The sequence below is a fragment of the Melozone crissalis genome, unplaced genomic scaffold (assembly GCF_028551555.1).
Source record: "Melozone crissalis strain CALT ecotype California unplaced genomic scaffold, PUWL_Pcris_2 ptg000057l_1, whole genome shotgun sequence".
NCBI classification, from domain to species: Eukaryota; Metazoa; Chordata; class Aves; order Passeriformes; family Passerellidae; genus Melozone; species Melozone crissalis.
In genome coordinates this window covers 6,191,365-6,203,778 of record NW_026535835.1, presented here as the reverse complement: position 1 = coordinate 6,203,778, position 12,414 = coordinate 6,191,365, and the positions used below count along the sequence as shown (strand labels likewise).

Here is a 12,414-nt window from a genome sequence, read left to right as displayed (position 1 = left end):
GAGAAATTCCCTCTAAAGTGGAGCCTGGAAAACCAGAAATTCCCTCTAAATCAGAGCCTAGAAAACCAGAAATTCCCTCTAGAGCGGAGCCTGGAAAACCAGAAATTCCCCTGGAAAACCATAAATTCCCTGGAATCGCAGCCCTGGGTGCCCCGGGCTCACTCCCAGCTCTCAGGGTGCCCTCCTGGCCCTGGGTGCCCGTGTCAGAATGAGAAACCCAAACCCACCCCTAAATCCCAAACACAGAGTGCTGCAAAGGCAGGGAGGGTTTTCTGTCGTGTTTTATTTTGTGATTCAAAGAACAGAATTCAGAGTGCTCTGAGAGAAAGGATGGACTGATTTAGGTACTGGTTGAGGTTTCATGTGACAGCACTGAGGGTTTAAAATCACCACCTCTGCCCAGGGGTTTGGCTGTGGGATTAGATGGCAGCAAATGGGAAGGGTGGATTGTCATCAACCCAGCCAGCGAGGCTGAGGTGGCTGAGAAGGCACTCACAGGGCATGGAGAAATTCTGAAATTTGGTTGTCACCTCTCTGGGCTGGAAGTGGGCATTGTCAGACTCTAAATTTCCTATTCCAGACCATGGCTAACAAACCCTTACAGTGATAACCCCACTGACTGCCCCACAGCTGTGGTTATAATCCCCTTTGCTCACAAAAAATTCTAGCTGTGTCCAGTGGGCCACATCCTGCAGGACTTGCATTCCCCAAACTTCCACCTCCTCCAGCACAGCTGAGTTCCCCAGGAAGCTCCAGATCTTGACCCAAAATGAACATGGAGCTAGAGGAAAGCTTTTCCATCACATTTGGGTCTTTTTTCACACAGCTTTCAAGTAACTTTCTCCCCAGAGAGGGGGAGGGAAGTGGCTTTGCCCACGGGTGTTCTCTGTCAGTAATTTGGTTCAGACACATCTGTGACTGGGTACCCATAGATTTGGGTCTCCCAGGCTGAGAGCTGCTCCACAAAGCCCCGGTTTGGTCTCATGTTCATTTTGCATTTCAGAAGGTATTTCCAAGCTCTCTGCAAACAGAAGGAAAGAAAGGAAGTGTTAGGAGTTGAACAGAAAGTGACTCTTGGGCATTTTCACAAAGCAGCTACACTTAGTCAACACAGCTTTGTATTTGCTGCCTGTGCTGGACAGCAAGAACCTGCAGAGAGGAGTTTGGGGCCAAAGTGGGGACAGGCTGGATCCAGATGTGACCCTGGGAGAAACCTTTGGTGCCACAGTGGGGACAGGCTGGATCCAGATGTGACCCTGGGAGAAACCTGTCCCCTTTCATGCTCTGCTCTCCTGGATGTGAGGACAGCTCAGGCTGTTTTCACTACTTAGTGTTATTCTACTCTGCTGGAATGATGCAATCCTGGATTTTCCACCCTAAAATGCTGTTCCTTCCACAGATGATGAGCAAAGCAGTGAAGTATCAGCCATAAAGGTTATAAACCAATGAAGGTTATCACATTTTTGGATTGGTGTGACCTGATGTGGCAGAGCATTTATGACCTTGCACTTATCCCACTGTATTAATTACAGCCATCTTAATTATTTGTTAGCTCCAAGTAATCACCCAGAAACTCTGACACACACAGGGCAGATCCCCCAGCATTACTGCAGCTCCATCCCTGGGGTTTCCTGTCAGTGCTCATCTTCCTGCTTGTAAAAGTTTGACCCCTGCACTTGGAGGGTTGCTTAAGGGAAATGAGACCAAAGGTCAGCAGATAGTGCTCCATTGGTTTGTTTTTCTAATCTTGCTGATTCTGCAGGCTCTGAGGTTGATATTTCAATATTTACTCCTCTGGGTTCACAGTGTGGGTGTCTCTGGTTCCCCTGGACTCAATGGATTTACTCACTAATAGAATCAGGGGCTGCACATCCCAACTCTGCCTTGCTTTTGCTTTTTTGGAAGCTTTCAAAGATCTTTGCCTGGATTGGCTGGAGGGTCACAGAGAAATCTGTTGCACTGCTTTTGTCTGCAACAAACAAACTTGGCTGCCAGGGTAATCCCTCAGGAAAGCTTTGCCCAGCCAACAGTGGGCAAGCACTGCCCTGTCAATATTTTCTTTTTTCTTTCTTTTTTTTTTTTTTTGGCATTTAGTAAAATGCTGAGACTAACCTGTTGATGCCAACTGAGGGGAATGGCAAGGCTCAGGCTGTGACTTTTGCACTGCCATTGGAAGCACATTCTGTGATTCAGTGAGTGAGTGGCTGTTATCAGCCTGCAGGAGCAATCACATCCCTGATAGTGCAGGGGCTAAACCCTGTCTGAGCCCTGCTGGCACCCTCAGCCTCTAATTACCCACTGGCACACAGCCATGGAAAGAGCTTTCCTCTTACACTGGACATGTTTGCACAAAATCAATCCCCTTATCAGATACAGACCCAGCCCTCAGTGAAGTTTGGATCAACCCCTTCGAGCTCCTGAACTTTCCAAACAAGGGTGAGGTTTTTAAGGAGAGGCTGGTCAGCTGCCATGGGAACTCTGCTCCCTGTCAGGAGGCACCAGGAGATGCTGCAAAGGGATGGCACCAGGGGAGAGGCCACCAGGCCATCCCCAGCCACCCTTCTTTAATTTCTTTCCTTATTCAGAGCTATGGAACAGCCTGTACTGGACATCTGACCTGCACATCTCCTCTGGGCAGGTGTTATCCCACTGCAGATTTCTATACTGGGGTGTCTGTGGGAGGGGATTGCTTCTGGAGGAATAAAAAAGGATTTTGGAAGGTGTCAGTGCTGAAGTCAGTGGTGAATGAGAGCCCTATGAACACTGGGTTCTGAATTTCTCTAACACCATGGAATTAAGAGAGAGGATTAACTGCAGCAGCTTCCCCTCTTTCCCTCAAATCCAGGAGATAAATGCCATGTTCTGTATCCACAGCTTTGCTTTTCTAGCCCTTTAGTTATGTAGGGAAAATAAAAATATCTCAAGTTCTAAAGTAAGGACTCACAGACCCAAAATCACACCTAATCCTTAATGGTCCAAAGAAGATGCAATCTCAAATCTCAGATCATAATCAGTTCCATTATCAGGTGGATATTGTGCATGAAATCACAGAGAATATTATTACTGCAAGATGGGGTTTCAGGAGGAGAAGGGCAGTGCAGAGGCAGTGGTGTGGCACTGTGACAGGGAGTGTCTGTGGGAGGGGATTGCTTCTGGAGGAATAAAAAAGGATTTTGAAAGGACTCAGTGTTGAAGTCAATGGTGAATAAGAGCCCTGAGAACACTGGGTTCTGAACTTCTCTAACACCATGGAATTAAGAGAGAGGATTAACTGCAGTAGCTTCCACTCTTTCCCTCAAATCCAGGAGATAAATACCATGTTCTGCATCCACAGCTTTGCTTTAGTTAAGTAGGGAAAACAAAAATATCACAAGTCCTAGACTGAGGACTCACAGACCCCAAATCACACCTAATCCACCTCCTTAATGGTCTAAAGATGCAATATCAAATAATATAATTAGTTCCATTATCAGGTGGATATTGTGCATGAAATCACAGAGAATATTATTACTGCAAGATGGGGTTTCAGGAGGAGAAGGGCAGTGCAGAGGCAGTGGTGTGGCACTGTGACAGGGAGTGTCTGTGGGAGGGGATTGCTTCTACAGGAATAAAAAAGGATTTTGGAAGGAGTCAGTGCTGAAGTCAATGATGAATAAGAGCCCTACGAACACTGGGTTCTGAACTTCTCTAACACCATGGAATTAAGAGAGAGGATTAACTGCAGTAGCTTCCACTCTTTCCCTCAAATGCAGGAGATAAATGCCATGTTCTGTATCCACAGCTTTGCTTTTCTAGCCCTTTAGTTAAGTAGGAAAAACAAAAATATCACAAGTTCTAGAGTGAGGACTCAGATCCAAAATCACACCTAATCCTTAATGGTCCAAAGAAGATGCAATCTCAAATCTCAAATCATGCAATCAGTTCCATTATCAGGTGGATATTGTGCATGAAATCACAGAGAATATTATTACTGCACTGATGGGGTTTCAGGAGGAGAAGGGCAGTGCAGAGGCAGTGGTGTGGCACTGTGACAGGGACATCCCTGCAGGGAGAAGCAGCAGGAGTGCATCAGATAGACCATGTTTTGTTTGTTCTTTTTTCCCCAAGCACTAGGCCAGCATTTTTAAGCTCATTTCTAGAGTGGGACACTGAGATGTGTGCAGAGGCAGTGCTGTGGCACTGTGACAGGGACATACCTGCAGGGAGAAGGGGGTGCAGAGGCAGTGCTGTGGCACTGTGACAGGGACATACCTGCAGGGAGAAGGGGGTGCAGAGGCAGTGCTGTGGCACTGTGACAGGGACATACCTGCAGGGAGAAGGGGGTGCAGAGGCAGTGCTGTGGCACTGTGACAGGGACATACCTGCAGGGAGAAGCGGCACGAGTGCATCAGATAGGCCATGGTGGCCGTGCTGCTCCGGCTGATCCCCAGGCTGGAGAACACCAGCACTGCTCCCTCATCCAGCTGAGCATCTGAGCCAAGAAATGCCAGTCACAAATTACTGAGCTGGGAAACGGAGCCCCCCGTGGCACTGATTTGGTGACAGCTGACAGGGGGGCTGCAGCCTGAGAGACAGGAGCCCTCAGGAGCCCTGACAGCAGCAGATGGGCACTGCCAGCTCCCATTTCTGTAAGCATTTGCCTTTCCTAAAAATCCACAGTTAAAACGTGGCCTTGAAGAGCAGCACCAATGACAATGACCAGTCAATGCCTCATTACACAACAGTGTCGCCCTCACATCAGGGATCTGAGGAGATTTCATCTTTCATGACCTACCAGCTGTGGTCAGCATCACAAACTCTCCCCAGACAGGTCTAAAGGTGCTGAAATTTTATTTTGCCTGGAAGGTTGCATATTTAATTAATAACTTTTTAATTCTTTCCCTCCCTCTCTAGACAGAATGATGTTTTTGAAATACCAGCAGCTGAACTCCGGAATTCATAGAGCAAAACCTTTTCTTTTAGTGCTGTCAAGATGTTTTGGTTTGGTTTTTTTTTTTTTCCCCAAGCACTAAACCAGCATTTTTAAACCCATTTCTATTGTGAGATACTACTTCTGTCTGGGTAGAACTGGCCTCACTCCAACACACACCTGGCATGAGGACATGCACACTCCTCTTGGAGTATGTGGAGAGCTTTAGTCTCGTGTTCTGGTTTGAGTAATCTGCTCTCCACTGCCAAACAAACAGTTCCACTATCAGGTAAACAGTGCAACACTTCCACAAGTGCAGCTAATAGGCTCTTGTAGTCTGCTTTGGAAACAGCCACAAGTCATGTGTAATGTCAGAAGGAAACTTCTGAAACACTACTGGGGAAAAGCATGAGGCACAATGAGAGGCAAGTCAGTGAATGTCAACATTCAGGCGCACCAAATAATGAAATTCAGTTCAGGACTACAAAATGATATCCTCAAATGTTGTTTCTTTGTGTTAACATGTCTGATATTGTACTTGGGTTAAGCTCTGTGGGGACAGGGTGGTCTTTTGCTTCTGGCTCTGTCCAGCACAGCTCAGCAGGGCCTTGGTCTGTGGCAGGTGTTATTTGATAAGCACAATAAAAGATAACAACATGGTTGGACAGCATCAGGATGGAGCTGCAGGAGCCTGAGCTGCAGAGTGTTTTTTTCTTGTCCTATCTGATGTGATCAGCTGAAGGCAGGTTCATGCTGTCCAACCTGAAAGTCCTCCTGGGCCCTACAGTGGGTCTGCACTGCAAATCACAAAGATTATCAATGCCTCGTGCTGAGCTCTCTAATGTGTCACACTCTGCTCCAAATAAAGCTCTGGTGGCTGCAGATTTGGGCTGCTGAGAGTCAGAGGAGTAAGAGGGAATCCTGTGCAGCCCTGGTAGATTCCCTGCTGCAAAGATCTGGGTGGAAAGCTCCCTGTTATCAGTGAGGTATCCCTTAGGGTGAGCAGGGACATCAGGGTCAGGTGCTCTATAAAATCTCCTCTCTGCCCATCAGGCTGGTTAGGGAGGCAGCTCTGGCATCCACCAGGTGTGGGTGTGCTCACCCTCCTGCCTGGCCTTCCTGTCACTCCCATCTAATATCCCACACTGAGCAAGGGCTCAGGAATTCCATCAGGATCCACTCACCTATGAAATGAGAAATGGTGGGGAAGGAAGAAAAAAGATCTGCTTCCAGTGAATCAGGAACAGGTACATGGAGGGATTTACCTTCTTCTGCAAACCTGGAAAAAGAGCACACAGACCCCATGGAACACAGGAGCAGCCTTGACAAGATGTGCTTGCTGGAGGCAAGGTGATCATTTTATTTGCTGTCACATTTGTGAGTTTTTAATCATCAGCATCATTAACATGATAAGGGATTTATTGTGGTGAGGCACAGAGATGTTTGTAACACAGAACCAGTTTAATCACTGATTTTCCATTTCAATGGTATCAGTATTGCTGCCTTACCCTACAGATAGATAACCTGCAGAGAGATAAGTGAAAGCAGATGAACTGAAAGCAGGTGTGCTTTCACAGAGTGTGGGGTGGCTGTTTTGTGGGGCCCCCCAGTTCCCTTCATGTGGTTTTCTATGGCAGCATCTCCTCCTTCCACAGACTCAGAGGGGCAAAAATTGGTGAGGAATTTCCAAAATGTGGAAGCACATCATGCAGAGGGAATGGGAATATTACCCTCAGTGCAGAGACATTCCTCTGGAGCCAAAGGCATGAGAAGTGTCTGCTGGGGGGATAACTGGTTTTGTTTCCTTGTTTGGGTCACCACCTTGAGAAATGCCACTGGGTTTTTCACTGTGTGAAATTGCATTTATAGCAAGTCTGTCTGCTCATGGACAGAGCAGGTAAGGAAGACCAAAAATGTGACATATTGCTGATTTAGCTTTTACACAGGTATGTTGGTAAGATTTTGCTCTGAAAAATGTTTAGAGATACAGGTTTTTCCTGAAGAGTGGTGGTATGTGATAGACTTGAAATACCAAAGGCTTCCCAGTCCTCCTCTTACCCAATTCACCCATTGCATGGTCAAGGGCTGCAGGACTGTGTTGCTGTTGTGCTAACTGTAGAGCAGAAATTAGAAAACTGAGCATGAAATGACACTGGAATCTGCAGAGGTTTCCTTGGGAGGCCACAGGCACTGACTCCTCTGCCAATAAACTCTGTGTCACCTCTATTTTTCACATCACAGACACTGGTGAGGGTGAGCCTTGAACTGTTTAACTTACAGAGTCACAGGCTGTTCTGAGACGTTGACCAGTGCTTTGATCTTCAGATCTTTCTGGATTTGTTTGTCACTGGCCTGCTTGAAATTGCCCATATATAGCTTGGCAGGCAGTATTTCTACAGGGTATGGCTGGAAGGTGTCTAGTTCCTGCCAGAAAGAAACCACAGGCTCAGGTTAGAGAGAGTCTTTGCTGGATAAGTTCTTAAACAGAAGTCATGAGAAGAGTTGAACAGGCACTTAGTCAGCAGCCCATGACATATTTTAGTGTAATGATTCATTCAATCACCTGGATTTGCTCTATTTTCAAGTCTTTGCTAGTTTTACTGAGAATAATTAACAGCCTCACTGTTGCTGTGGCATTACTTGAAGCAAATCCCAACCAAACAGGAGGTGGAATACATTCTTCCCACTGTCTGGAGGGGCTGCAGCAGGACAGATTCCTTTGATGCTCTCCCTGGTTACTGTTTACAAGGCTAAATGAAATAATCTGCCACCTGCAGAGCTGCAGGTGCCCTGGAGTGGCACAGCACAAACCCACAGCTGCATCCTCCTGGAGAGGAGGAAAACACCCAGCCAGCCAGCAGTGCCTCACACCCCTGAGGGGATGAGCCTTGGATGCTGCTCCAGGAGCACACAGGAGCAGTCTGACAATTTAAACCTTCAATTCTCAGTTTAAGGAGGTGCCTGTGTCCAGCTGAGTGTAAGCAGGAAGCTCAGCAGTGAATTGCCCTTCACCAGGCAGCACAAAGTGAATTATTTTGAATGATTTTCTCTCCTGTGCTGTGGCATCCCCAGGTTAGCACCGTGTCATGGGCTGTTCCCTGGGAACCACATGGGAACAATGGGAACAAAATAGACCTTGGAATAAATGCTCCATTGTTCAGCACCTTCTTAACCTGCCCTGCCTCTCCTAAATGTGCAATAAAGGGTAATTGTTTCTCATAAGGTAAATAGATTGATTTTATAGGTGAATCCAAGCAATCAGGACTCAGTGTTTGAGTGGATGGCTGTTTTCTTCCTGGGCCTATTGAAACAAGGCATTTGTGACCCTTCCTGGTGAAAAGACATGGATCCCAGTGCTTGGTAGGAATTGTACTTCTGTTTGAAAACATTTGCTGAGTACTATGCCAGATAACCACGTGTGAGAGAGCAGCCTGCTCCCTGCCATCACTTGCTACTGTTTGTTCAGTTATCTGTGCTCTCCATGGGCCAGTTTTGGGCTTATCAGAAGAACATTCCCAGCTTGTTTCCATGAACTTCCTTTCAGGCAACAGAAGAGGAAGAAGTGTGGCTGTAAAAGTATCAGTAGTGAGGCTCAGAGCAAGCACAGTAACTCAAATTACATTCAATTTCTTTGTCTGAAATAACTGTGATACCAGGTTTGCAACACCATCTAACCTGAATTCACCAGCCATCAGCAGCTGAATATTGATGTGATCTGCTTGGAAATTATTCTCATCTCACCTGGGGCATCCACAGTGTCTTGTGGCTCTTGAGGAAATGGTAACAAGCTGAAAAGCGCCTGTAGCCTCCCTTGAGGAGCAGCACGGGGTGCCGGGTGAAATGCTCCAAGTTCCTGGCGTGGAAGATGGCACCTCTTTCCTCAGGACCTAAAGGGACCAAAGAGCTGCTGGCCTGGGCAGGTTCAGGGTCTCCATCTGCCTCCCTGGGTCCACAGCAAATCCCTTTTCATTCCATCTGGAGAAAACTTTGTTAAAAGCTCGATTTATTCTTTACTTGTTGCTGCAGGTCAGTTACAGGAGGTGCTGCTTTTCCCCTCTCATCCTGATCTTTTATTCCTCTCCTGGTTTCTTTTCCTTTCCCCATTTTTCTTTAGGAAATGCTTGTAATAAGTTCCCATAACAGGGAAGTTTTATTAATTTAAATTTAATAATCTTAGTTTTACGGAGGCCCTTTTCTTTAGCCTGCTTTAGGCAAACAGGGGGGAAAAAAGGAAGTGTCTTAATTAAATTTTTCACAAATGTTTTAAACACCCCTCTCAGTGAGGTAGATTATGGGAGATGGCTGCTCCTCCTCCTCCCAAGGAATCCACCCTGCTTCCCTCTAGCTGTGTCTGCTTTAGAAATGGATCAGCACAATAGAAATTCTGATTCTTCACACCTTCCCTCTACTGCCTCACCACTGAGCATTTAGGAACCTGCTTGTTTTATTCATTTCCCGTACACCTCCACTGTTTTTTTCTTTAAAAAGTGATGCAAATCTTTGCTAAAACTCTGTAGCTTTTGTAAAACTCAAACAAACAGAAGTGGTTCACCTCACAGAAGGATGTGTGAAAGCCAAACACTTCCATGGTTCAAGGAAAACTGAACAATGCCATGGAAAAGTTTCCAGCACTTCACGTTTCTTGGTGAACCCCATGAAATTGCCATCCCCATTAAAGGTAAATCTTTTTAAATATCATGAAGTGAAAGCCTTTTGTGACCCTCAAAGTACTCACTGTGGGAACACACGGAATCTGAGCTGCTGATTTCAGTCTCTGAAGAAGTGCTGCTCCCTGAAAGGCAATTGTTGGACAAGCCAAATCTCAGGGAAATGTGACAAAATAAAGAACCCATTCCTCACATGCAACAAGGAGCTTCAGAGGATCATCCACAGATGGGAAACCAGGGCTGCCAGGATGCTCTGAAATAAAACCTGGATTTTTGAAGCCTGAGAACATACACAACACAGTGAAAAAACAGAGGCAGGGCACAGTTTTTCACATAAAACTGGGAACATTTGCATCTCTTCCAACAAGCTCATAACTGCTTTAGGAAAACAGGGGAAAAAAGGAAATGTCTTAATTAAATTCTTCACAAATGTTTTAAAGTGAAGTAGATTATGTGAGATGGCTGCTCCTCCTCCTCCTCCCAAGGAATCCACCTCATAACGTTATTATTCCTCATAACATTAAATGAGGAATGGGAAGGATCTCAAGGACTGGACTGACACGGGTCACACGTACCTGTTTCTTCTTCCTCCTCCTCCTCCTCCTCCTCCTTCTCCTCCTCCTCCTCCAGATTGTCAGTGTCAGTCAAAAATCCAGTGTCATGGTCATACACCACACAGAATCTGACATAGCCCAGCTCCTCGGGATTGGGGATCACATACTGCCCTGCAGGACTCTGCCAGAATCACAGAGCAATTCCATCACTCTCCTCTGCTGCCATCAACGCTCCTGACACCCTGCAAGCTGCAACCCTGGCTTGGGTTTGTTGTGTTTGCACGTGTGACAGCCCCGGTGAGGAGCCAGGGATGATGCAAACCCCGCTGATTGCTCCACCAGCAGCAGCGGTGCAGATGCCAGCGCTGGCCTTGTGGGGCAAGGCTGAGCTGGGTGAGCTCTTGAGCAATGTTCTCCCTGATTTTCAGCTGCTGTGCGCCAATCCTTGGGGCTGCTGGAGCCACCTCTGCTTTGTGACAGAATGCATCCCCCCAGTGGCGGCCGCGGGGCACGGCCGGGCAGGGCTGGGACATTTCCCCTGGGTTTCAAAGCAGTTCTGGCTTCCTGCTAATTGCTAAATTCAAAGAGCAATCCCCTCACCAGTACGATCCTTTGGGCTGTAACAATGTGGCTGTCATCGAATTCATACTGAGAACGGGCATCTGAAAAAAAAAACCAAAACCAACCAAGATAGAGCAATTGGATTTTAAAGGTGGAATCCGCTTTGTATTTTGTCAGTGGGAATTCAGGCAGCACTCCAGAGAAAGAGGTTTGGAAATGTGGCACTCGGGGATATGGTTTAGGGGTGGTTGTAGCGTTGCAGGGTCACCTGTTGGGTGAACTTGAAGGTGTTTTCCAACCTTGATGATTCTGTGATTTGTTTTTTTTTAGAATCTGATGGTTTCTAGTGTGGATATAACAAACCCCAGGGCTGATGTGAGTCTGTGTGTAACACCAGCAGTGTTAATGCTGCCCCAAGTGTGCTCCTGCAGCACTGCCAGCCTCAGTCCTGTGCCTGCCCTGACCTGCCCAGCAGCTCTGTGTCACAGACATCTTTTATGAAAAATCCTTTCTTTAGGATTTTTCCTCCTGAGAAGCTGAGAGGCCTCAGGAACAAAATGCAAACATTGATTATCTGCTGCTGTGGAATGCAACAGGTGCATCTGAGATTGGCTCATGTGGTTGTTTCTAATTAATGGCCAATCACAGTCAGCTGGCTCAGACTCTCTGTCCGAGCCACAAACCTTTGTTATCATTAATTCCTTTTCTATTCTTAGCCAGCCTTCTGATGAAATCCTTTCTTCTATTCTTTTAGTATAGTTTTAATGTAATATATATAATAAAATAGTAAATCAAGCCTTCTGAAACATGGAGTCAGATCTTCATCTCTTCCCTCATCCTCAGACCCCTGTGAACACGGTCACAGCTCTGCCTGTGCTGCTCCAGAGCTGGGGAGAGGGGCACTGCAAAGACCCCCAGCCCCACTCCCAAACTGGATAACTCCCTCACCAAAACATTTAGTGACATTGCAATGTCAGGCACCCCTCTGGGGGTATTGGCACTGTGCAGAATGGATGTGATTTTCAGGAATCTTTGTGTAATGGCTGAGAAATCCAGTCCAGCTCCAAAACCTCTAGGAGGAGCAGGGCAGAGCGTGTGTGCATGGGACTGGTGAGAGCAGGGAGAGCTGAGCACGAGGAAAGCCAAACAGCACCAGCTGCTTTCACAGCACCTGAAATGGGATGGGAGGGAAGTGCCAGGCCCCAGAAATGGTGAGAAGCGATGTGTGTGCTTTTCCTCACAAGCCCTGATGGCTTGGGATATCTGCCTGGGCTGAGCACAGTGCCTGGCTGATGGCAGAGACAGGGACAGGGACAGGCAGGGACAGGGACAGGGAGGAGCAGAAGAAGCAGGCGGGGAAGGAGCAGACAGGGCAGAGACAGGTAGGGACAGGGAGGGGCATGCACAGGTGGGAGGAGGGACTGGGACAGGCAGAGGAAGGGGCGGCAGCAGCAGCAGGGACAGGCAGGGGAAGCAGCAAGCAGAGGGAGGGACAAGGCAAGGAAGGGACACGGACAGGGACAGGCAGGGACAGGGACAAGACAGGGATAGGGATAGGCAGGTACAGGCCTGTGCCGCGGCCTCACCCAGCAGGCACAGGTAGTTGGGCTCGGCCAGCCGCGATCTCCACCGGTACTGGTTGATGATGTTGTAGAGGTGTCGGGGCTCGCAGAACATCACCCCCGCCATGCCCCATCGGCCCGGCTGTCGCCGCCTATCGCGA

General features: G+C 47.5%; 1 protein-coding gene across 1 annotated transcript; it reads right to left on the bottom strand.

Moving 5' to 3' along the window:
* Positions 1-283: 283 nt before the first annotated feature.
* STYXL1 (serine/threonine/tyrosine interacting like 1) lies at positions 284-12,402 on the bottom strand. The gene is made up of 9 exons (XM_054287263.1): positions 12,278-12,402; positions 10,731-10,792; positions 10,185-10,311; positions 9,645-9,698; positions 8,651-8,796; positions 7,188-7,333; positions 6,094-6,188; positions 4,362-4,471; positions 284-1,021 (listed from the first exon to the last, which is right to left on the bottom strand). The coding sequence occupies exons 1-9, from the start codon at positions 12,378-12,380 to the stop codon at positions 890-892; spliced, it is 975 nt and encodes a 324-aa protein (XP_054143238.1). The 5' UTR covers positions 12,381-12,402; the 3' UTR covers positions 284-889.
* Positions 12,403-12,414: the final 12 nt, after the last annotated feature.

What these genes read in the sequence shown, in the direction of transcription:
- STYXL1 (XM_054287263.1), bottom strand. Translation starts at nt 12,380, where the DNA reads ATGGCGGGGGTGATGTTCTGCGAGCCCCGACACCTCTACAACATCATC. An exon ending in CAGCCCAAAGGATCGTACTG is followed by an intron (nt 10,312 to 10,730) that starts GTGAGGGGATTG and finishes TGATTCTGGCAG; the next exon opens with AGTCCTGCAGGGCAGTATGT. An exon ending in GGAGGAGGAGGAGGAGAAGG is followed by an intron (nt 9,699 to 10,184) that starts AGGAGGAGGAGG and finishes GCCTTTCAGGGA; the next exon opens with GCAGCACTTCTTCAGAGACT.